We start from the raw sequence: 24,451 nt of genomic DNA, 5'->3' as shown, positions 1-24,451 counted from the left end.
GACCCTTTGGCTTTGATGCCTCATGATTTGAGTACTGCACTGTTCAAGTAGACTGTGATTTTGCTGTGATCTGATAGGGTTGTCAGTGGGCTGACTGTGAACTCCCTGAGAGACTCTGGGTTGAGGTCAGTGATAAAGTAGTCTTCAGTACTACTGCCAAAAGATGAGCTATAGGTGTACCTACCATAGGAGTCCCCTCATATCCTACCATTGACTATGTACATACTCAGTGTACCACAGAGCTGCAGGAGTTGTTGTTATGTTGTTGTTATGTTGTTGTAGTTGTGCCTAGGGGGGCATATAGGGGAGGGAATGCTGGGCAGGATAAGTGTTTGTCCCCCTGTGTGCTGAGGGTTTCAGGTTCTTGTCCAGTTCTGGCATTTAGGTTGCCACAGACTAGTACATGTCCCTGGGCCTGGAAATGATTGATTTCCCCCTCCAGGATGGAGAAGCTGTCTTCATTAAAGTATGGGGATTCTAGTGGAGGGGTATGTGATATAGGTAGCACACAGGACATTTTTCTCTGTTAAGATCATTTCCTTTGGAATTTTTAGCCAAATGTAAAATGTTTCTGTTTTGATTAATTTAATAGAGTGAGTTAGGTCTGCTCTATAGCAAATTAGCATACCCCCTAAGTCTCCTCCCTGTTTCACACCTGATAGTTTGGTGGATGGGACTACCAGCTCTCTGTAACCTAGAGGGCAACCAGTGGGTCCATCTCCTCTATACCAGGTTTCTTGTAGGATGACAACGTCTGTATTTCTGATTTCTTTGGTGAAGTCCAGGTGCCTGCTCTTTAGGCCAAAGGCAGGTGACCTCAGGCTTTGGATATTCCAGGATGAGATAGTGAAGGTTTTGTGTTCCATAAAATCCAATGTTGTTAGTCGTGTGGTTTCGTGAGCAGAGACTGCTGTGTGAGCAAAGTCTGCTGAGCATCTGCTACATGCCATGCCATTGCCTTTGGCTGGTGTAAGAGTGGGGGTTGGGCCTGTTTGCCTGCTCACAGCCTGGGCGTATATGTGTGACTTTCATGTTGAGGGCCTCTTTGCAGGAATGGGGTGCATGGGGTGGGCAGAAGGGGCATAGGTCAGATCTGAGTGAGCCTGAATGGGGTGTGGGCATGATTGACTTGGGGGGTGTTGATTGGTTGGGGTGGGGGTGTGGATGTTGCTAGTGGTGCTGTGGTGTGGATGTATGTCCTCTCTGTGTAGGTCTGGGGGGGTGAGGTGGGCGAGTGTCTCTCTGGACTGGGCGGGGTGTCTGTTGATCTGTTGCTCCTGTGTGAGGTGTTGGGGCTGTGGTTGAGGGCGATGTCCTTTAGGGTCCGGGGCGAAGGTGGGCACTGCTGCCTTGTATAGGTGGACCTGGTCGTAAAGGCTGTTCAAGTCCAGGGTGGAGTGGTGGGCCAGGTAGACTTTTGGTATTGAGGCACAGTCATGGGAAATACTTGCGTTTACTTTGTGTATGGTAGCAGGGTGGCAGTATTTTTGTGGTAGCAGAGTGGAGATAACCACTTGTGTGTTGGGGAAAGTAGAGGAAGCTTTTTCAATCACTCCCTTGAGTGCTGTGGCCACCCTTTCCTGCTGTGTTCTCAGCTTGTTTGTGCCTGTGTGTATTGTTATGTGGCTGGGTGACCTTAGTTGGTCCTCAGACAGAAGGTTTAGGACGCGCTGGGTGTTTGGACACCAGAGTTTAGACACTGTGTTTGGGAAAAAGTTAATTTTCTTGTATATATTTCCTGTTTGAGTCCATAAGAAGTACAATCTGTGGCTTGTGTATGTCCTCAGTGGGTGTGTGGTGGTCGTCAGGAGGGCTATCAGGGTAGCTGATGGGGGGGTGTTCAGAGGGGGTTGGATCCCCTGGGCTTGGGGGTCTTAATTTGTCTGTCCTGCTGTGATGTCGATGCTATGGTCAGGGTCTGGGGTAGACTGTTCTGTTGTGGTGTCGAGACTTTGGTCAGTGTGAGGTGGGCTGTTCTGCTGGTTTCTCTGTGGGGGTGGCCGGCTATCTAATGGGTTGTTCTCTGTCACACTTCATTGTTCTCACCTTCTACTCCAGCACTCTGATCCTCTCCTGTTGATGTTGTCTCACCACAGTCCAGAGTGTAGATATGTCTCTCTCCACCCTCAGCTCTGGTTGAGGGAGGTATTGTTGAGCTGGACTATGTTGTGTGCTGACTGGAGTGTGTTCACCTACAGTTACTGCCTTATCCTTCATTTCAATGAGGGAGTAGTAGCGGGAGGTTGACTTTCCGCTTGGGGTTGCTCGTCTGTGGGGTTGTATAATGAAGAGGTCGGGTCTGACACGCTCGGGGTGGGGGTACCTTTCTCAAGTGAGAGCTTATCCTGCTGAGCTTTCTCTTTGATTATGTGAAAGTCCAGCTGAAACAGTTTTGGTTTGACCTGTACAATTACTGTTCCAGACTTGTACAGGTTGACATTGAGTCCTCATTCTCTAGTATCCTGGAGTTTCCACCCATCGCTACCCCCCCCCCCTTAACAGAGGGGTAGTGTGTTTCTATAGCACTGCACCATGCCAGGGGATGGTCTGTGTGGAATATTAAGTTGCTTATGTTCCCATTTTTCTAATAGTCAGCAAAAAGTGTCTCTTGATTTTCCATAAGGAGCTTATTTTTGTACTCTTTTGGTGCCTTCTCATTGTTTTACATCCAGAGGATACTGTATTGTAGTGACCTCTGAACAGAGGTAGGGGGCTTCAAAGGCCTCTGCATTTGGGTGGGGGAGGCTGTGAGACTCTCCTGCCATTGTTGCACTCAATGGCTTTGACACCTCTCACTTCTCACCTCAGTGCTAATTGAAGTTGCAGTCAGGTCTGTTTTGTCCTAGCAAGTTTGGTAGCCTTAACTTAGCATTAAGTCCTTATAAGTAAGTAAATATATAATTGTAATGTATTTTTCTTCTTGGCTTTAAAAGTAGCTTCAGACTAAACATTACTCACTCAGTTCCAGGTTGGATGGTGTTTTCAGGTTTCTGTTGTTTGTTTCACCACTCTCTCTCACCACTCTCTCTCCACTGTCACTCCCTCTCCACTGTCTCTCTCTCACCACTCTCTATCTCACCACTCTCTTTCACCCCTCTCTCTCTGCTCACCCTTATCCCTTTCTTCCATGCCCCTGCTGTGTTGTAAAGGTCAGCTCTAACCAATCAATCAATCAACCAATCAAATGTATTTATAAAGCACTTTTTACATCAGTGCTGTCACAAAGTGCTGTACAGAAACCCAGCCTAAAATCCCAAACAGCAAGCAGACACAATGTGCTGTACAGAAACCCAGCCTAAAATCCCAAACAGCAAGCAGACACAATGTGCTGTACAGAAACCCAGCCTAAAATCCCAAACAGCAAGCAGACACAATGTGCTGTACAGAAACCCAGCCTAAAATCCCTAGGAAAAACTCCCTAGAAAGGCAGGAACCTAGGAAGAAACCTAGAGAGGAACAAGGCTCTGAGGGGTGGCCAGTCCTCTTCTGTCTGTGCCGGGTGGAGATTATAACAGTACATGGCCAAGATGTTCAAACGTTCATAGATGACCAGCAGGGTGAAATAATAATAATCACAGTGGTTGTAGAGGGTGGAACAGGTCAGCACCTCAGGAGTCAATGTCAGTTAGCTTTTCATATCAACTATCTTCCTTATTTGGAAACCTGCTCCATTCCTTGCAGGTCACCCTAACCCAACTGGCCAATCCAGTGTCAAGCCACAGCTCTTTCAGCCAATCCTTCTGCTCGCCATGTCCTTTTAAGGACTGCCCACCTCAGGGGAAGTCTGGGGGTTGTTGAGGCACGATCTGCCTCCCTGCTTTCTATACTTAGTATCCTCTACTTTTACTCATTCTTTATCTTTCAAGAAAACTCCCTCTCTCTTTCTCTGGCTAGTTCTTTTTGTAGACACCCATTCACGCTCCAGGTTCACATTTAGAGCAACAATATGTAACCACTCAGAGAGCTGATAAACAACAACATTCTCACTTTGTTTTTTTTAACAACATTGGCATGACATTAATGAAATACCTCAAGTTGCAAATGAACGTCAGGACTGTCCTGCGCTTGCCAGGTAGCTGACAGTGAAGAAACAGAGTGTTCTGTGTATAAACTCAGTTCCATATGTGTCTCTTTAACATACATGTTTCCCAGCTTTCCAGAAAACCACACAAAGCCTCTACAAGAAAGTGATGGCTAATACACCATTAGAGAGTTAATGAGTTACACCTCATAAACACCAGGCCTCTGCTGTGAGTACAGCTCTGAGTCACAGCACAGATATGTGACAAAGCCTGGCAGCCAGCGCAACAAGGCTCTGAACGTAACACAACCACAACCATAGAGCAGTACGGTCCCACAAACACGACCCTGAATGTAACACAACCACAACCATAGAGCAGTACGGTCCCACAAACACGACCCTGAATGTAACACAACCACAACCATTGAGCAGTACGGTCCCACAAACACGACCCTGAATGTAACACAACCACAACCATAGAGCAGTACGGTCCCACAAACACGACCCTGAATGTAACACAACCACAACCATAGAGCAGTACGGTCCCACAAACCTGACTCTGAACGCAACACAACCACAACCACAACCGTAGAGCAGTACGATCCCATAAACACGACCCTGAATGTAACACAACCACAACCATAGAGCAGTACGGTCCCACAAACACAACCCTGAATGTAACACAACCACAACCATAGAGCAGTACGGTCCCAAAAACACAACCCTGAATGTAACACAACCACAACCATACAGCAGTACGGTCCCACAAACACGACCCTGAATGTAACACAACCACAACCATACAGCAGTACGGCCCCATAAACACGACCCTGAATGTAACACAACCACAACCATAGAGCAGTACGGTCCCACAAACACGACCCTGAATGTAACACAACCACAACCATACAGCAGTACGGTCCCACAAACACGACCCTGAATGTAACACAACCACAACCATACAGCAGTACGGTCCCACAAACACGACCCTGAATGTAACACAACCACAACCATACAGCAGTACGGTCCCACAAACACGACCCTGAATGTAACACAACCAAAGACACAAGACAAAGAGCAATACGGCACACAGACACAACCCCGAACGCAAGAGGTCGCAAGATCAACACAAAGCTCTGAATTTGACAGGCACGAACCATAGCTTCAACAATACCACATACGTATATTAAACACGTTGTTTACGTCTACTGTATAAGCACGGTTGGAGAAATAATGAACATTCCAAAGCATCAAAATCCAATCTGAGATGAACTCTTGAGTACAAAAAAACAAACAGTATCCAGGCACCTCTGTAAACAGTTTATGTGTATTTGTGTATTTGTGTATGTGTGTATGTGTGTATCTGTGTATGTGTGTATGTGTGTATTTGTGTATGTGTGTATTTGTGTATGTGTGTATTTGTGTATGTGTGTATGTGCGTATTTGTGTAGGTGTATATGTGTGTATTTGTGTATGTGTGTATGTGTGTATGTGTGTATTTGTGTATGTGTGTATGTGCGTGAGTGAGAAATAGCGCCGGGAAAGAACGGTTATCCACTGTTACCCTGACGATGATGACCTCAGAGAGGGTTAAAAAGGTTGAGGAGTGGGACACAATCATTTAATCTCTGTGGTATGACAATTATGCAGCTGGCATGGGTTTGAATGGCACTGGGTCAATCCATAAGCAATATATGACAAATGAAAGGGGATTAGTAGCTTCCTCATCTCTACCACTCTGCAGGCTTAACATACATACACACATAGTGTCACCTACAACCAAGCAGGCTGTTGTTCTAAGCTCCTGCATGTTTGGGATTGTTACCCCAGTGTGTGTGCGTGACACACATTTTAGTCAGGAATAGAGTTCCCTGAAGCCATGAGGGGGAGGGTTACCACATGGTGAGGTTGTGACCCCATACGCAGCCATTTACTAGCAGCATTTTAACACATAATAGTCACCTTTGACCTCTGACCCCTAAAAGATAATTGTTGTACCCTGTCTGCCATGTGGCTCCAGCAGAGCCGACACCTTTCACTTCCTGCTCCCTGGACACAAAAGGACAGAACATGACTTTGTATTGTTCTGCGATTTCAGCTGTTTACAAAACCAAATACTCTCTCTCGCCCTCTCCCTCGCTCTCTCTCATTGTGACTCAGTGTGCTTGTGGTAGGTCTCTCAGGGTGGAGACTGTGACAGATCAGTCTGGAACAGTGAGGATTAACACAGCTGTCTGAACACGATGACCCTCTCACCCTAACCCTGCGGGGGTTCTGAGAGGCACCACAGCATCACTTCCTCGTCACCGTGACGACAGGCCCACTTTGCCACATCATGATCTCATGATCAACAGCCTGTTTTTAGACTCACCAGAAGGAACTCAACTTGAACCAGAACTCAACCACATTTCAAGTAGTCCCCAATCAAGGACTGCGTTGTGAAGGTTAATGGTTTTGTTATGTAATGTTTTTAAGTTTAGATTGTGAGCGGGTTATGACAAGGCAAAGTTGAGGTTGTGTCAACTGCTGATCTGTGCTTGACTCCTCTGTTTTTCACGATCTGTAATCCTCACATAATCTGGAGCAATCAGGAAGATGGAGCCAGGTGGAGATTCTCACAGAGGGTTTGCCAGCGAGGGCTCAGCGGTAGATGAAAAGAAGGTCGTTTCTAAAATGGATACGTGCAAGATAACTATTTCAACTGTCATGTTTTGATTCCCTGTCTTATGAAACAGTGATTAAGATATCAAATGTTTGCAGGATAATTACTGCTTGTGTGTTTGACGACGCCCACCCACAGATTATATCCCAACACATAATCTAATGTTGTGCGACCGTGATCACAGTCAGTACCACAGTCCCACCTCACTGCCTCCTTCACTTGACTCTTCGCTATGATCCTCTCCTCCAAAACCCTCACATGACATGGGTTTGGACTTCCCCTTCAGAGGCGGCCGCTTGAAAAGAATGTCCTTGGTGTTTCTGTACAAATACATACGGTGTCATTATCTTTTGTAGACTTTGTTGGCATGTGAAAATAGTCCATGTTGACAGTCATCGACAGCACGGGAGTTAAGAAATTGAAGATGTGCCACACGGAATGTCAGGGAAAATCTGAGACAACAGCTCCACTAACTGACTATCTGAATGCCTCTCCCACACAGTGTTTTTAGCTCTTACTAGCAAGGATATGGCATAATCCACAGCAGATGCAAACAGTTCATGTGAAATGTCACGCAGTAGCATGCATTAATACTAGAAAGTTGATACTAGACACCAATACCACTCACACTCCATCCGTCACAATGGACAGTACACATGTGACACACACACACACACACAGAGAGAGAAGATTGACAACTTCCAGATCAGTCCAGTGTGTGTCTTTATATGTGGTCACGTGTCCCTTTAGACCCCTGGTGAGTCTGAACCCTAAACCAGGACTGAGCATACAGACTCTCTACAAAATTGCAGCCCAGGTACCTCAAACTGATATCATAGCTCCCAGCTAAGTGATTTATGACCTGCCTCATGGCATAGCTACATACCCAACATTTACAGCTTAATACATACCCTTATACACCGCCGCAAGCCCTTGAGACCAAAAACCGTCTCTCTCTCTCTCTCTCTCTCTCCCTTTTGGCTTTATTAGCATGGGAAACATATGTTAACATTGCCAAAGGAAGTGAAGTAGATAATATACAAAAGTGAAATAAACAATAAAAATTAACAGTAACCATTACACTCACAGAAGTTCCAAAAGAATAAAGACATTTCAAATGTCATATTATGACTATATACAGTGTTGTAACAATGTACCAATGGTTAAAGTACAAAAGGGGAAATAAATAAGCATAAATAAGGATTGTATTTACAATAATATATATAATAATATATCCCATTTAGCAGACGCTTTTGTCCAAAGCGACTTACAAGTCGGCTGGGGCCACTACTTTTACATATGGGTGGCCCCAGCGGGAATCGAACCCACGGCGCTTGGCGTTGCAAGCGCCATGCTCTACCGACTGTGCCACACAGGACCCCAATGGTTTTTGTTCTACACTGGTTGACCTTTTCTTGCGGCAACAGGTCACAAATCTTGCTGCTGTGATGGCACACTGTGGTATTTCACCCAGTAGATATGGGAGTTTATCAAAATCAGGTCACAAAATCTAACATGACCATACACTGGACAGGAGGTTAGGAAGTGCAGCTCAGTTTCCACCTAATTTTGAGGGCAGTGTGCACATAGCCTGTCTTCTCTTGAGAGCCAGGTCTGCCTACGGCGGCCTTTCTCAATAGCAAGGCTATGCTTACTGAGTCTGTATATAGTCAAAGCTTTCCTTAGGTTTGGGTCAGTCACAGTGGTCAGGTATTCTGCCACTGTATACTCTCTGTTTAGGGCCAAATATCATTCAAGTATGCTCAGTTTTTTTGTTAATTATTTTCAATGAGTCAAGTAATTATCTTTTTGTTTTCTCATGATTTGGTTGGGTCTAATTGTGTTGCTGTCCTGGGGCTCTGTGGGGTGTGTTTGTGTTTGTGAACAGAGCCCCAGGACCAGCTTGCTTAGAGGACTCTTCTCCAGGTTCATCTCTCTGTAGGTGATAGCTTTGTTATGGAAGGTTTGGGAATCGCTTCCTTTTAGGTGGTTGTAGAATTGAACAGCTCTTTTCTGGATTTTGATAATTAGTGGGTATCGGCCTAATTCTGCTCTGCATGCATTATTTGGGTTCTACACTGTACACAGATGATATCTTTGCAGAATTCTGCATGCAGTCTCAATTTTGTGTTTGTCCCATTTTGCGAATTCTTGGTTGGTGTGCGGACCCCAGACCTCACAACCATAAAGGGCAATGGGTTCTATAACTGATTCAAGTATTTTTAGCCAGATCCTAATTGGTATTTCGAATTTTATGTTCCTTTTGATGGCATAGACTGCCCTTCCACAGCTTTGTGGAAGTTACCTGTGGCGCTGATGTTTAGGCCGAGGTATGTATAGTTCTTTCTGTGCTCGAGGGCAAGGGTGTCTAGATGGAATTTGTATTTGTGGTCCTGGCGACTGGAACTTTTTTGGAACACCGTTATTTTGGTCTTACTGAGATTTACTGTCAGGGCCCAGGTGTGGCAGAATATGTGCAATATGTGCATAAGATATAGGTACAGGCCCTCCTTGGTTGGTGACAGAAGCCCCAGATCATCAGCAAACAGTAGACATTTGACTTCAGATTCTAGTAGGGTGAGGCCAGGAGCTACAGACTTTTCTAGTGCCCTCGCCAATTGGTTGATATATAATGTTGAAGAGGGTGGGACTTAAGCTGCCTCCCTGTCTCACCCCAAGGCCCTGTAGGAAGAAATGTGTGTGTTTGTTGCCTATTTTAACTGCACACTTGTTGTTTGTGTACATGGATTTTATAATGTTGTATGTTTTTCCCCCAACATCACTTTACATCCATTTGTATAGCTGGCCCTCATGCCTAATTGAGTCGAAGGCTTTTTTGAAATCAACAAAGCATGAGAAGACTTTGCCTTTGTTTTGGGTTGTTTGTTTGTCAATTAGGGTGTGCAGGGTGAAGACGTGGTCTGTCGTACGATAATTTGGTAAAAAGCCAATTTGACATTTGCTCAGTACATTGTTTTCACTGTGGAAATGTACGATTCTGCTGTTAATGATACTGCAGAGGACTTTCCCAAGGTTTCTGTTGACGCATATCCCATGGTAGTTATTGGGGTCAAATTTGTCTCCACTTTTGAAGATTGGGGTGATCAGTCCTTGGTTCCAAATATTGGGGAAGATGCCAGAGCTAAGAATGCTGATAAAGAGTTTTAGTATAGCCAATTGGAATATATGGTCTATATATTTGATAATTTCACTGAGGATACCATCAACACCACAGGCCTTTTTGGGTTGGAGGGTTTTTATTTTGCCCTGTAGCTCATTCAAGGAAATTGGAGTCTTTAGGAAGAAATGTTCTAAGATTTGTATTTGATCAGATTTCTGACGTGCTGTTCCTTATTTTTCCATAGTGTATTTCTGTATTATTTTAGTGATTCACCATAGTGGAGGCGTAGGCTCAGGTTTTCTGGGTCTCTATGTTTTTGGTTGGATAGGTTTCTCAATTTCTTTCTTAGGTTTTTGCATTCTTCATCAAACCATTTGCCATTGCTGTTAATTTTCTTAGGTTGTCTGCTTGACATTTATAGATTTAATAGGGAGAGGTCAAATATACTGTTTAGGTTTTCTACTGCTAAGTTTACACCTTCACTATTACAGTAAAACATTTTGTCCAGGAAATTGTCTAGAAGTGATTGAATTTTATTTTGCCTAATTGTTTTTTGGTAGATTTCCACACTACTTTACTTCCATCTATAGCATTTCTTAATATTATTAAAATCCTTTGGCTTTGATGCCTCATGATTGAGCATAGTAGCCTGTTCAAGTAGAGTGTGATTTTGCTGGGATTTGATAGGGGTGTCAGTGGACTGACTGTGAACTCTGGATTGAGGTCAGTGATAAAGTAGTCTACAGTACGACTGCCAAGAGATGAGCCATAGGTGTACCTACCGCAGTAGCCCCCTCAAAGCCTACCGACAGAGCTGCAGGAGTTGTGACCATTTTTGTTGGTTATGTTGTCGCAGTTGTGTCTAGGAGGGCATATGAGGGAGGGAATGCTGTCACCTCCAGGTAGGTATTTGTCCCCCTGTGTGCTGAGGGTGTCGGGTTCTTGTCCAGTTCTGTCATTTAGGTCGCCACAGACTAGTATATGTCCCTGGGCCTGTAAATTGTTGATCTCCCCTCTAGGATGGAGAAGCTGTCATTGGTAAAGTATGGGGATTCTAGTGGGGGGATATAGGTTGTACACAGGAGGATTATTTTCTGTTGTGATCATTTCCTTATTCATTTCTAGCCAGATGTAAAATGTTCCTATCTTGACTAATTTAATCGAGTGGGTTAGGTCTGCTCTATATCAAATTAGCATACCCCCTGAGTCTCCTCCCTGTTTCACCTGGTAGTTTGGTGGTTGGGACTACCAGCTCTGTAACCGAGAGGGCAAAACGTGGGGTTGTCTCCTTTATACCATGTTTTTTGTAGGATGACAAAGTCTGTATTTCCAATTTCTTAAAAAGGTTTAGGTTCCAGCTATTTATGCCAAAGGCAGATGACCTCAGACCTTGTATATTCCAGGACGAGATAGTAAAAGCTGTGTGTTCCATAGTGTCAAGTGTTGTTTTTGTGTGATTTAGTCTCTCTCTCTCTATCCCTTTCTTTCTATCCCCCCTCTCCCTCCATCTTTCAACACTAGGCCAATGTTCCGATCCTAACAGCCAACCTGTGGCCTCTCCCCTAAGAGCTTCCTCTGATTCTTCCACCAGGTCTGGCAACACCAGTAACATCAGCCATCAGAACCACGCACTGACTGACTGACTGAATGACCCAACTCCCTCTTCCTCCAGTAAAGAACAGTCACAGTGCAGACAGACAGCAGGCATGTTTTCCCAGATCAGGTCTCCTGCGGTCACCTTAGCCTGCCAAGTCACTCAGCCACTTCCTCTCCACAGCCCAGCTCTGTTAATGCAGTTCTGAGATAGCGTCGACAGGAGCGCTTTCAGTAACACTACTAATCAAGGTACCGTCCCACAGATCCATAGCTAAGAGGTCAAGGCAATGTGACACATTAATAACAGGTGTAGGCCTATGTAATGGTTGAGATGCATGGATGCAACAGTACTGTACATCCTCTTAGGCCATCAGTAAAACACATTTCTTCCCTTTGAATACAATACAGCCGTTGAAGCAGAACAAGACTGTAATCGTCATTGGTCCGGTCTATTGAAAACATCAGTCAAAACAGACAACTGTTATGACATCAGTCAAAACAGACACCCAGACACCTTATTGGCTGCAGTGAAATGAGATCCACTGCATGATAGAGTTTCGTTTCACATGGAGAGATGTAGAGCCAAGACAGTAGGGTCATAGTTTCCATTCAGTCCCCATTGGATTCACGGCAATTTCACTAAACTACTCAATGGCAAACTCAATTAAAGTTACATTGGAGTCCTCAAATCAAATCCAGCAAATATAAAAACCGACTTTTACACCAGAGGCAGTAAAAGTCACACAGCAGGACCCCTTTTCAAAGGCAACCGACAGATACTGTAGAACCACCGCTTCAACATTGTGCAACAGCATGCCGTTTAAAGACCATGGAAAAAACTTTAAAAGGTAACAGGAACGTGTGCAGGAGAACAAATGAGAGGCGGTGACCCTTGCCGTGAGGTCAGAGGTTAAAGATCAAGAGTGGCCAGTGCTTTAGTTTGTCAGCCAACACTTCTACAGGTCACCAGGGGACAGAGAAGGATCTAACCTCGGGTACGGCACAACGCAGTACACTGTCCCGCCGCACGCTTCACAGCGATAACTGTTTTAGGCAGCCTGTCCATGTCATTACTCTGGAAAAACTCACTCAAGGAAGCAGCTTTACGGAGATCCTGCTATTTGCAGAAACTCAATCCGGGACACAGCGCAAAATATAGCGAAACAATGTAAATGTGTCAACACGTCGTTCTGATCCCAGCTTTACTCAAACAACAGGGCTCCGTTCACATCACGCCCAGAGAGCCTCACCCAGACCAGACCCAGACCAACCTTTCTGTTGTTTACCTGTCAGTGTCTGTCTCCTCCTCTATACCCGCCGCTCTGGAAGCATAGAGGACAACGTCAACATTTAGTAAGTGTTACAGAGACATGCATCCAAAAGGGGGATTCAGAAACTCAACGCAACAATGCACATGCGATGTACAAAGCACAGAGCATGAGCCCTACATAACATTCATGCATCACATGCGCCCAGTCTTAGGCCACATCACAAATACGTCAGTCTCAGACCCCATCGCGGCTATAACGTCCCTCCTCACTAATGCACAAGACATATATCATGCCTGAACCACTAAATCAAATTAACCAAGATCAGAAGCTTCATACAATTCCATCTATAGACAGACCTGACTGAGCAACAGCAAGTAGCAACGCGCATGCCCCGCCCACCTGTGGAGCGGTCTTTTTCAGCCATCTACTTCCTGTGTTTGAGGGTTGCAAAATCCACTTCAATCTCTCTGGATTAACTGCTTTCATTTGACTCCTAAGACTTCCTTTATACTCTTGCCTGTTGTTTTCACCCGTTAATGTTACGACTGCGGAAATGTTTAATGACCTGTCAGACACACCCCGGTAATGGCTGAAATGGGCTCAATGGAATACGTTGTGTTACCTTCGTCTGGGATTTAACGCACCGTCTCGACAGTTACCTCACAAGAAAGAGAACTTCATTTTGATGTGTGTTGATTTTTGGTGGAATTGAAAAAAGTTAGAATTGAATACAGTTTTTGTAAACAGAAATGCTTACAAATTAGATGTGCTGAAATGAAAGCAACTCCCGAAAATGAACACTCTGATTATAGTGATTTTATGTCTGATCTCACAAACAATGTAAAGTATGTGTAGATAGGTGTAATCCAGAGCCAGGTATGTTGACTATTAATCCAATTTCACCCTGCTATTTGTTTCAAGACGCTTTGTGTTGTAGTCGCGACAGACAAAGACATATAATTAAGCAAACTTTACTAGGCATGTTGTCAAACAGCACATCCAGTACATGAATAATGTAAGTAACAATTGGCTTCCGTTTCCTGTGTAACATTAATATTGCTACATGTTCTCTTTTTTTTTACAACAAAAGCAGACTCTACCTAACTTTGGCTTGTAGTCCATGCCTGTAGTAAACTGGAATGTGAACTGAATGTTTGTTTAATGTCTCTGACTGTCCATTACATTATTATTATTATTTTTACCTTCACACAAAGTCTTTCAGGTGTATAGATCTTCGGATGGCCCTACCAGACCTTGTGTGGGGAGTGTTGATTACACCAGGAGGTGCTTGACCTGAGATGTTAGGATCTTCTTGCTGAGGTGCAGCGTTCACCTCTAGGTTGTGTTCAGCATCCTGCTGGGCGTCAGCTGGTGCTCTGTTTACTGGCTCTGTGCCAGGCTCTTCAACAGTGGGGAAGTCCTCCTCTATTTCTCTGCTCTTCCTCAGGTGTCGCATGTTCCTCCTGAAGACTTGTTCCTGTTCTGTCTTCACCCCGTAGGACCTTTGCTCCACAGGTCTGACTACTGTGGCCCTCTGCCACCACTGTTTCTGTCCTGTGAGTGGCTGAACTCTCACCCTGTCATCTCGTTGCAGCTCCGTGAGGTCCTTAACAGAGGTGTCGTAGTACTTTGTCTGTCTCTGCTGCCTTTCTTTGAACTTCTCCGGCTGACAGTTTGCCATCACCGGTCCCAGAAGATTTTCGCCACGTTATAAATAGTGTCTTTGTACGTCTTCCCATGAGTGCTATGGCAGGGCTGCTGTCTGTTCCTTGTGAAGGGTATTTCTGTGATACAGTAGGGCCAGGTATGGGTCAGCACCGGCTCTCTTTGCTTTTGCCATCAGACTTTTGGATGTTTTCACTGCCGATTCCACTTTCCCATTACTTTGCGGGTATCCTAGAGACAATGTTTTGTGTGTAAAGTCCAAAACCTTGCTGAAACTTTGGAACTCGTCTGAAGAGAACTAGGGACCATTGTCTGAGTAAAGGATGTCAGGTATCCCACAGTGTGCAAAGTGTGTCATCCTTGTGACAGGTTTTTTCGATTGACCGTTTTCGACTGTGAGTTCTCCAAATGGTCCACCTCCCAGAAGTTGAAGAGATAATCAACTGTGACCATGTAGTCTCTGTTGTTGAACTGGGACAGGTCAGTCCTTATTTTTTCCCAGGGACGCTTTGATGCTTCGTGTGGCCTCAACGTCTCTTTCTGCTGCTTCACACCCCATGCAGTGCAGGTGCTACATTGTGTCATTGTAACGAATACTCTGTGAGAAAAAGACGTAGATTCACGAGCAGACCACGGCAGATGTTTATTAAGCCTTCGCAGAAGGCATGAATCGTGGTCACAGGCAGGCAATGGTCAAACACAGGTAGGCAGTCAAAAACAAACAATACCTCATAACCATACAAACTAAATAGGGAGCTGATGAGACCAGGTGAGAAACCAACACAGGTGAAATCAATGAACAAAAATGAAAGACTGGGCTACGTTCCAGAACACAAAGAAAAATAACACAAGGTTGCCTAAGAAAAGAAAAGCAGAACCTTACAGACATGTATGTTGTCAGCTGTGCATTGATGCCCAGCCAGTAGACACACTCGCAAACTCTCCTCAGACATTCCTCGATTCCTATGTGTGAGGAATGGATTCTCTGCATTATCTCCTGTCTGAAGGCAGTAGGTACAACGACTCGCTCACCTCTAAAGATAACTCCATTTTGCACACTCAGCTCATCTCTGTTGTGAAAATACATGGTTATTTCCAAGGGTACATGTTCTTTCACTTCAGGCCACCCCTGCAGTATCACATATTTCAGTGTCTGGAGCTCCCGGTCCAGCTCAGTGGCTCTCTGGATGGCCTTTAGTCTCTGGCTTGACACAGGGTGGTAGTGTATCATATTGACTGATTCCACTTCGACCTCCACAGGGCCTCTGTTGTCTTGTTCTGTGAGGTACGCCCTGCTCAGGGTGTTGGCCAGCACCACATGCTTTCCAGGAACGTATTGGAGACTGACCTCGTAGTTTTGGAGTCTCATGAGCATGCATTGTAGTCTTTTTAGTGCGCTGAGGAGAAGCTTTGTCATGAGGCAGAGCTCCGTGGTGTGGCTGCAGAACTTGGCTAAGTATTTGACCATGCCCAGGAAGCGCTGCATCCCCTGCACATCTGTAGGCCTAGGCATCTGTCTGATGGCTGTCACTTTTCCTGGGTCCACTTTTAACCCCTCTGATGTTAGCAGGTGGCTAATGTAAGGTACTTCCTTCAGCCTGAGCTGCAGCTTCTCCGAATTCAGCTTGATATTGAGCTTCCTGCATCTGTCCAGGAGCATTCTCAGGTTTTTGAAATGGTCCAGAGTTGCCTCTTTCGCCCACAATCAGGATGTCATCTGCAATGATTTTGACTCCTGGAAGACCTTACATTGCCTGGTTCAACTTCCTCTGAAAGGTCTCTGGGGCTGGACTGATTCCCATTGGCATGCGCAGCCACCTGTAGCGTACCATGGGAGTAGAGAACACGGGGAGATAGCTGGATTCCTCCTCCAGTTCCACATGCCAAAATCCATTTTTTACATCACAAACAGAGAACACGCGTGCTCTGTTCAGATCTGGCAGCACGTCTTCAATAGTGGTAAGTGGGTAATGGCTCCTCTTGAGCGCCTTGTTGAGAGGTTTTGGATCAAGACACACTCTTAGTTACCCAGACGGTTTCTTCACTAAGATCAGGTTGCTAATCCAATCTGTGCTTTTTTCAACTGCTTTTATCATCCTTCTTTTCTCTAGACCACTGAGCTCCTCTTTGAGTGGTTTATATAGCGCTACTGGCACTCTTCTCTTCGGCAGCTGGACGGGCTCCACTCGCTCATCCACTTCCAGCTTCAGTTTGTCGAGGAAGCGTCCATCTCCCTGGAATACATCAGAGTAGTCCCGTTTAATTGGCTCTTTAGTCTAGGATCCTGTTGTTTTCTCGATGGCCAGAATGTTGTGGTGCTGCACAGTAATCAACTCCATTGCTTGGATAGCTTTCCTGCCTAGAATGGGCCTGAGCACGTTCTTGTTGGCAACTATCAACTCAACTCGGTAGGTTTTCTTATTGCGTGAATTGATCACTAAGTGTGCACTTCCCCAGTGGCGTCAGAGTGTTCTTGTTATACATCACCAATACCTGACTGTAGGGCTCTAGGTGACTGTCTTTTGTGAGGTTTGCAGGGATAACATTACAACTAGCACCACAATCTAGACTTTTTTTGTTGACCAGCATGGTTATAAAGAGAGCCGCATTGCAGTCTGCGGTTTTCTCCTGCACCACGTTGATGCTCTCTGACTTTGGCCCTAGTGTGACGCAGAGAACATCCTCACCGCTCTCTGATTCAGAGGGTTTCACAAATCTCTCTGCCTTTTTCGCAAATGAGATAATACAGTAGCTTCACTTTGTAGTCATCAGGTTTTTCTCCCATTGTAAGAGCCATGTACAAATGGAATTCTTCTTTACATCTTTTCCAGGTCAGTGCTAAATTACAATCATCAAAGTCTATGTTTCCCAGAGGTTTCAGTGCATTTTCCACGGCGATTTCTTTGTAGAATGGAATGTTAGCTACTCACGAATCTGCTTGTATCCAATAGCCAGCAAGCTGTTAGCATAGAGTCACTCACGATAGCCAGCTAACGTTGGCGTTCGGCACAATGACTAGCTTGTAAACGCGGCACTTTTCCAAACTGCTGCCTGGGATATATTCTTAATTTACATTGATGAGATCCAGGTTCTTTTAAGTACTGCTGCCACCATGTTTCAATATGCTTTGTGGTGTAGTCACGACAGACAAAGGTATATAATTAAGCAAACTTTACTAGGCATGTTGTCAACCAGCACATGAATAAGGTAAGTAACAATTGGCTTCCGTTTCCTGTGTAACATCAATATGAGTAACCTCAATATTGCTACACTATGACATGCTTGTTGAGGTATGCAGTGCAGGTAAATGCTGGAAGTGTGGACAGAGCCTGTGTTTGATGTTTCCAGCCTGGTATATTTATGCAACTGAGGTACATATCATTTTCTTTCTTTAACAAAAAATATTTAAAGAAAATACCTGATACAGTGAGAAAATGTATATAAACTCAGCAAAAAAAGAAATTTCCTCTCACTGTCAACTGCGTTTATATTCAGCAAATTTAACGTGTAAATATTTGTATGAACATAACATGTTAATAATGTGTCCCTGAACAAAGGGGGGGTCAAAATCAAAAGTAACAGTCAGTATCTGGTGTGGCCACCAGCTGCATTAAGTCCTGCAGTGCATCTCCTCCTCATGGACTGCACCAGATTTGCCAGTTCTGGCTGTGAGATGTTACCCCACTCTCCCACCAAGGCACCTGCAAGTTCCCGGACATTTCTGGGGGAATGGCCCTAGCCCTCACCCTCCGGTCCAACAGGTCCCAGACATGCTCAATTGGATTGAGATCCGGGCTCTTGCTGGCCATGGCAGAACACTGACATTCCTGCCTTGCAGGAAATCACACACAGAATGAGCAGTATGGCTGGTGGCATTGTCATGCTGGAGGGTCATGTCAGGATGAGCCTGTAGGAAGGGTACCACATGAGGGAAGAGGATGTCTTCCCTGTAACGCACAGCGCTGAGATTGCCTGCAATGACAACAAGCTCAGTCCGATGATGCTGTGACAGACCATGATGGACCCTCCACCTCCAAATCAATCCCGCTCCAGAGTACAGGCCTTGTTGTAACTAGAGGTCGAAGATTAATCGGAATGGCCGATTAATTAGGGCCAATTTCAAGTTTGGACGCCGATTTTGCCGATTTTTATTATTATTAATATTTTTTTATTTTTTTTACACCTTTATTTAATCCTTATTTACTTATTTACTAGGCAAGTCAATTAAGAACACATTCTTATTGTCAATGACGGCATAGGAACGGTGGGTTAACTGCTTTGTTCAGGGACAGAACGACAGATTTTTACCTTGTCAACTCAGGGATTCAATTTTGCAACCTTACGGTTAACTAGACCAACGCTCTAACCACCTGCCTCACGAGGAGCCTGCCTGTTACGCGAATGCAGTAAGAAAGCCAAGGTAAGTTGCTAGCTAGCATTAAACTTAATCAATCATAATCACTAGTTATAACTACACATGGTGGATGATATTACTAGCTTATCTAGTGTGTTCTGCATTGCAAATAATCGATGCAGTGCACATTCGTGAATAAGGACTGTCGTTGCTATAACGTGTACCTAACCATAAACACCAATGCCTTTGTTAAAATCATTACACAGAAGTATATATTTTTAAACCTGCATATTTAGCTAAAAGAAATCCAGGTTAGCAGGCAATACTAACCAGGTGAAATTGTGTCACTTCTCTTGCGTTCATTGCAGAGTCAGGGTATATGCAACAGTTTGGGCCACCTGGTTCATTGCAAAATAATTTGCCAGAATTGTACGTAATTATGACATACATTGAAGGTTGTGCAATGTAACAGGAATATTTAGATTTAGGGATGCCACCATCAGATAAAATACGGAACATCTTGTTTTCGAAATGATAGTTTCTGGATTTGGCCATATTAATGACCTAAGGCTCGCATTTCTGTGTGTTATTATGTTATAATTAAGTCTATGATTTGATAGAGCAGTCTGACTGAGCGATGGTAGGCACCAGCAGGCTCATACGCAGTCATTCAAACAGCACTTTCGTGCGTTTTGCCAGCAGCTCTGTTGTTTATGACTTCAAGCCTGTCAACTCCCGAGATTAGGCTGGTGTAACGATGTGATGTGAAATGGCTAGCTAGTTAGCTGGGTGCGCGTTAATAGCGTTTCAAACGTCACTCGCTCTGAGACTTCGAGTAGTTGTCCCCCTTGCTCTGCATGGGTAATGCTGATTCGACGGTGGCTGTTGTTATTGTGTTCCTGGTTCGAGCCCAGGTAGGAGCGAGGAGAGGTACGGAAGCTATACTGTTACACTGGCAATACTAAAGTGCCTATAAGAACATCCAATAGTCAAAGGTATAGGAAATACAAACGGTATAGAGAGAAATAGTCCTATAATTCCTATAATAACTACAACCTAAAACTTCTTACCTGGGAATATTGAAGACTCATGTTAAAAGGAACCAACAGCTTTAATATGTTCTCATGTTCTGAGCAAGGAACTTAAACGTTAGCTTTCTTACATGGCATATATTGCGCTTTTACTTTCTTCCCCAACACTTTGTTTTTGCAATATTTAAACCAAATTGAACATGTTTCATGATTTATCTGAGGCTAAATTGATTTTTATTGATGTATTATATTAAGTTAAAATAAGTGTTCATTCAGTATTGTTGTAATTGTCATTATTGCAAATACATTTTAAAAATCGGCCGATTAATCGGTATCAGCTTTTTTTTTTGTCCTCCAATAATCGGTATCGCCGTTTGAAAAATCATATTCGGTCGACCTCTAGTTGTAACGCTCATTCCTTCAACGATAAACTCAAATCCAACCATCACCCCTGGTGAGACAAAACCACGACTCGTCAGTGAAGAGCACTTTTTGCCAGTCATGTCTGATCAAGCAACGGTGGGTTTGTGCCCATAGGCGACGTTGTTGCCAGTGATGTCTGGTGAGGACCTGCCTTACAAGAGGCCTACAAGCCCTCAGTCCAGCCTCTCTCAGCCTATTGCGGACAGTCTGTGCACTGATGGAGGGATTGTGCGTTCCTGGTGTAACTCGGGGCAGTTGTTGTTGCCATCCTGTAACTATTCCACAGGTGGGATGTTCGGATGTACCGATCCTGTGCAGATGTTGTTACAGATGTTGTCTGTAAGCTGTTAGTGTCTTAATGACCGTTCTACAGGTGCATGTTCATTAATTGTTTATGGTTCACTGAACATGCATGGGAAACCGTGTTTAAACCATTTACAATGAAGATCTGTGAAGTTATTTGGATTTCTACGAATTATCTTTGAAAAACAGGGTCCTGAAAAAGGGCCGTTTCTTTTTTTGCTGAGTTTATGAGTGCATTGTATGATTTTCTTTTTTACATTTGACAATAAATTGAATACCCACCAAAATCCCTGAGGCCTCATTTATCAATCATGCTTAGGCACACATTTGTGCGTAAACCATTGCTGGAATCATTTCAAGTCAAATTCAATCAAATCTATTTCTAAAGCCCTTTTTACATCAGCTGATGTGAGATTGATCAATATGAATGTTTGCTTGAGAGTGTGCGCACAGACATGACCATGCGTATGCATAGTGCAAGGTGGTGGAATAAGGGAACTGCTTGTCAAAGGGAAACATATATTGAAAATGTGTGAAATTGTGAGTTATATATAATATATATAGAATTTTTCAATTTCATTGTATTTCCATTGTGATTTCATGCAACATATCTTGACATACTATATAACTAGACCACATCAGTGCATTTGTTACAATAATAATCCATATAAAATACAGTCATTTGTTAAATGAGAGGTACGTGTGAAAGTGAAACCATTGTTGAAACACTATAAAAGACTGAGATAATGGAAATCGAATGAGAGATGTCTGATCTGGCTCTTTTGGAAAATTTGGCAAATGTTGTATTTCGCAGAGAGCATGTTTTTAGAGACAGGTGGGACATTTTCTGCAGATAGTACCGATTGGCTCATCAGATATGGTCTCATGGGATTTTTGCGAGGATTTAAGACCTACTTTAAAAAGGCAAACACGTGCCATTCCTGTGCACATCCAAGTGCTATCCACCCTTGGGTTCTTGGCAACGGGCACTTTTCAGCTGGAGTTTGTCAATCGGCATCTCACAGCCTTCGATGAGCCAATGTTTGGGATGAAATCATCAGCAAAATGAACTGCAACACTTACAATTTCTATACACCATTGTACAACAGGTTGATGTCAAGAGGTGTTTCTTTGCCATGATGCCATCATTGGGTTCCCAAAAACGAACGGACCAATAGACTGCACCCACATGGCCATAAAATCACCTTCCCAAAACGATTGAAACTATATTGAACAGAAAAGGTTTCCATTGTTTACGTGCAGGTAAAAGGTCATGTGATGCGCAAAAGACGCTGCTGAATGTGGTGGCAACAATGTTAGCTTAGCGCTGAGGATGGACGGCTTAATGGTGAGTGTTGTCTACTCAGGTGAAGTATATTTGCCATTGCTAAAGCAACTTCAATGTCCTCATGGTCCTCTTTTTGTGGCTACAACTGAGCGAGCCAAATAAAACCTTTTGGCTGTACTCAATCTCTGACACTAGCACCTCTATTTCCATCTCTGAAATGTTTTTATTTGTTTGGTTTTGAACAACGGTTGGTATTTATCAATGGTGATTGTTACGTGCGTAACAGTGATCTCCCATCGGTGTGCATATGACCCCTGTTAAATCACACTTTTTTCAATGTGGTAGTATTTTGAATAGTTTCTACTCTATATTGATCAATTAAGCCACTGAACGTTTAATTCAGTCAATATCTAATGGATTATATAAATCCTAAAAGTTTGGATTATCTTCATCCATCTCCTAACTGTTGCATTTAAAAAAATGTTGATGACCATTGCTACAGCAAGCCCTGCAACAGGGACAGTCACAATTTTTTAAACCTTTATTTAACTAGGCAAGTCAGTTAAGAACAAATTCTTATTTACAATGTCCGTAGAGAACAATGGATTAACTGCTTTGTTCAGGGGCAGAACGACAGATTTTTTACCTCGTCAGCTCTGGGATACGATCCAGCAACCTTTCGGTTACTGGCCCAAAGCTCTAACCGCTAGGCTACCTGCCACCCCAAATAACAACATACAAAAGCCATACAAAGACCATCAAAGCTCTACAGCCCTGTAACATCACAGACATCATACCCGCTGCCTACACTATAATACACACAGGGAGGCTACAGGGAGGCCATACAGACAGAGCAGGGGTCCTGGGCGTGCACACAGGTGTCACACAAAGACAATAGGAGCCATCCAACAGAACAGAAGCCATACAAACAGATACGTTTTGAGCCGCAAAGCAGCTGCCTGCCAGGCCATCTCTGGCACACAAACACAGCACTGACATGGCACTGACACCATAAAGAGACCAGAATGCTTTTGTTCTCAATGCTGGGATTCCCCTTTCAAAAGCTGAAAACACCCAGCTCCCTGATCAACAATCCAATCCCTTACTATGGGAATCATGATGCCGGCTCAATCAGCCATCATCTATGACTAGGGTGAAGGCAGGATGGGTGTACTCACAGTTTGGGCTTGTTGGGCAGCGGAGGGGCTTCCTTCACCGGGGGTGGAGACATCTTGGCTGGGTCTAGGAAGTCTGGCCGGGGCTCTGGTGGAGGTAGGCCGAAGGAGGGCTGAGGCTGGCCCTCCATGTTGGGGTACATGTGGGAGTGCGGCAGGACTGACACACTGGGCCAGATCTCCAGCTCGTTGACATGGAAACCCTCTGCGCTGGCACTGGGTGGGGTCTTGGGCGGTACCTCCAATAGGCTGATCTCTGTGGGCGGGGGCGGGGGGAAGGCCTGGGCATCCTCGAAGGCAGAGTTATCGCCGGATGCCACACCGTCCCTGTCCGATTCGTACACCGCTAGAGGGAGAGAGACCAGGAGAGAGTAGAGCTTTACCTCCAGCAGAGCCCTACCCCCTCCTCTTCACAGTGCACTAGCATATCCTCCCCTCCCCTTTTCCTAACATAGTCCACTAATATTACCTCCAGCAGAGCCCTACCCCCTCCTCTTCACAGTGCACTAGCATATCCTCCCCTCCCCTTTTCCTAACATAGTCCACTAATATTACCTCCAGCAGAGCCCTACCCCTCCTCTTCACAGTGCACTAGCATATCCTCCCCTCCCCTTTTCCTAACATAGTACACTAATATTACCTCCAGCAGAGCCCTACCCCCTCCTCTTCACAGTGCACTAGCATATCCTCCCCTCCCCTTTTCCTAACATAGTACACTAATATTACCTCCAGCAGAGCCCTACCCCCTCCTCTTCACAGTGCACTAGCATATCCTCCCCTCCCCTTTTCCTAACATAGTCCACTAATATTACCTCCAGCAGAGCCCTACCCCCTCCTCTTCACAGTGCACTAGCATATCCTCCCCTCCCCTTTTCCTAACATAGTCCACTAATATTACCTCCAGCAGAGCCCTACCCCCTCCTCTTCACAGTGCACTAGCATATCCTCCCCTCCCCTTTTCCTAACATAGTCCACTAATATTACCTCCAGCAGAGCCCAGCTGACCCCCATCCTCACATACCCCACTAACATGGCAGCTCTAAATGAAGTTAGAATGTGATCTAAAGTAGCAGCTGTGTCTCGTCAGCCTGTTTGTCTTGAGGAGCTCTTGATGTAATCCTTGTTTATTTGGCCTGTGGATTTCCTCTGATTGCGTGGTGAACTGAGAGTACACAGAGAGAATAAACACTCCTCCCTTCTCCCACAGAGATATATAGTGCTCACGACCTAACTAGCCTATTTCTTCCTCCTCTCCTCCCCCTCTTCTTTTCTTCTCATCCTCATATAGATCAAAGATTATCCAGGATAATAAAGAGGACCAGAGGAAATATCACACAGGGATCCAGGTCAGAGCCAAAACCACTCGACCTCCCAGGCTGACTGCCTATTGGAAACCATTGACATGAACCAGAGGTACACGAGCCCTCGTCGTTGAACCAGATGTACAGTGCATTCGGAAAGTATTCAAACCCCTTGACTTTTTCAACATTTTGTTACGTTACAGCCTTATTCCAAAATGGATTAAATAAATAAAAATCCTC

At 44.5% G+C, this 24,451-nt stretch overlaps 1 protein-coding gene across 8 annotated transcripts in view; it reads right to left on the bottom strand.

Annotated features, from left to right (window-relative positions):
* The window catches only part of LOC135556325 (palladin-like), a 121,272-nt gene that overhangs the window by 32,870 nt on the left and 63,951 nt on the right, over nt 1-24,451 (bottom strand). For all 8 annotated transcript variants that reach the window (XM_064989433.1, XM_064989431.1, XM_064989432.1 and 5 more), the window contains one exon: nt 22,914-23,256. In XM_064989433.1, coding sequence (XP_064845505.1) covers nt 22,914-23,256 — 343 coding nt within the window. The remainder of the gene's footprint in view (nt 1-22,913; nt 23,257-24,451) is intronic.

The sequence above is a fragment of the Oncorhynchus masou genome, chromosome 15 (assembly GCF_036934945.1).
Source record: "Oncorhynchus masou masou isolate Uvic2021 chromosome 15, UVic_Omas_1.1, whole genome shotgun sequence".
NCBI lineage: Eukaryota > Metazoa > Chordata > Actinopteri > Salmoniformes > Salmonidae > Oncorhynchus > Oncorhynchus masou.
This window is presented reverse-complemented; position numbering and strand designations above follow the sequence as displayed.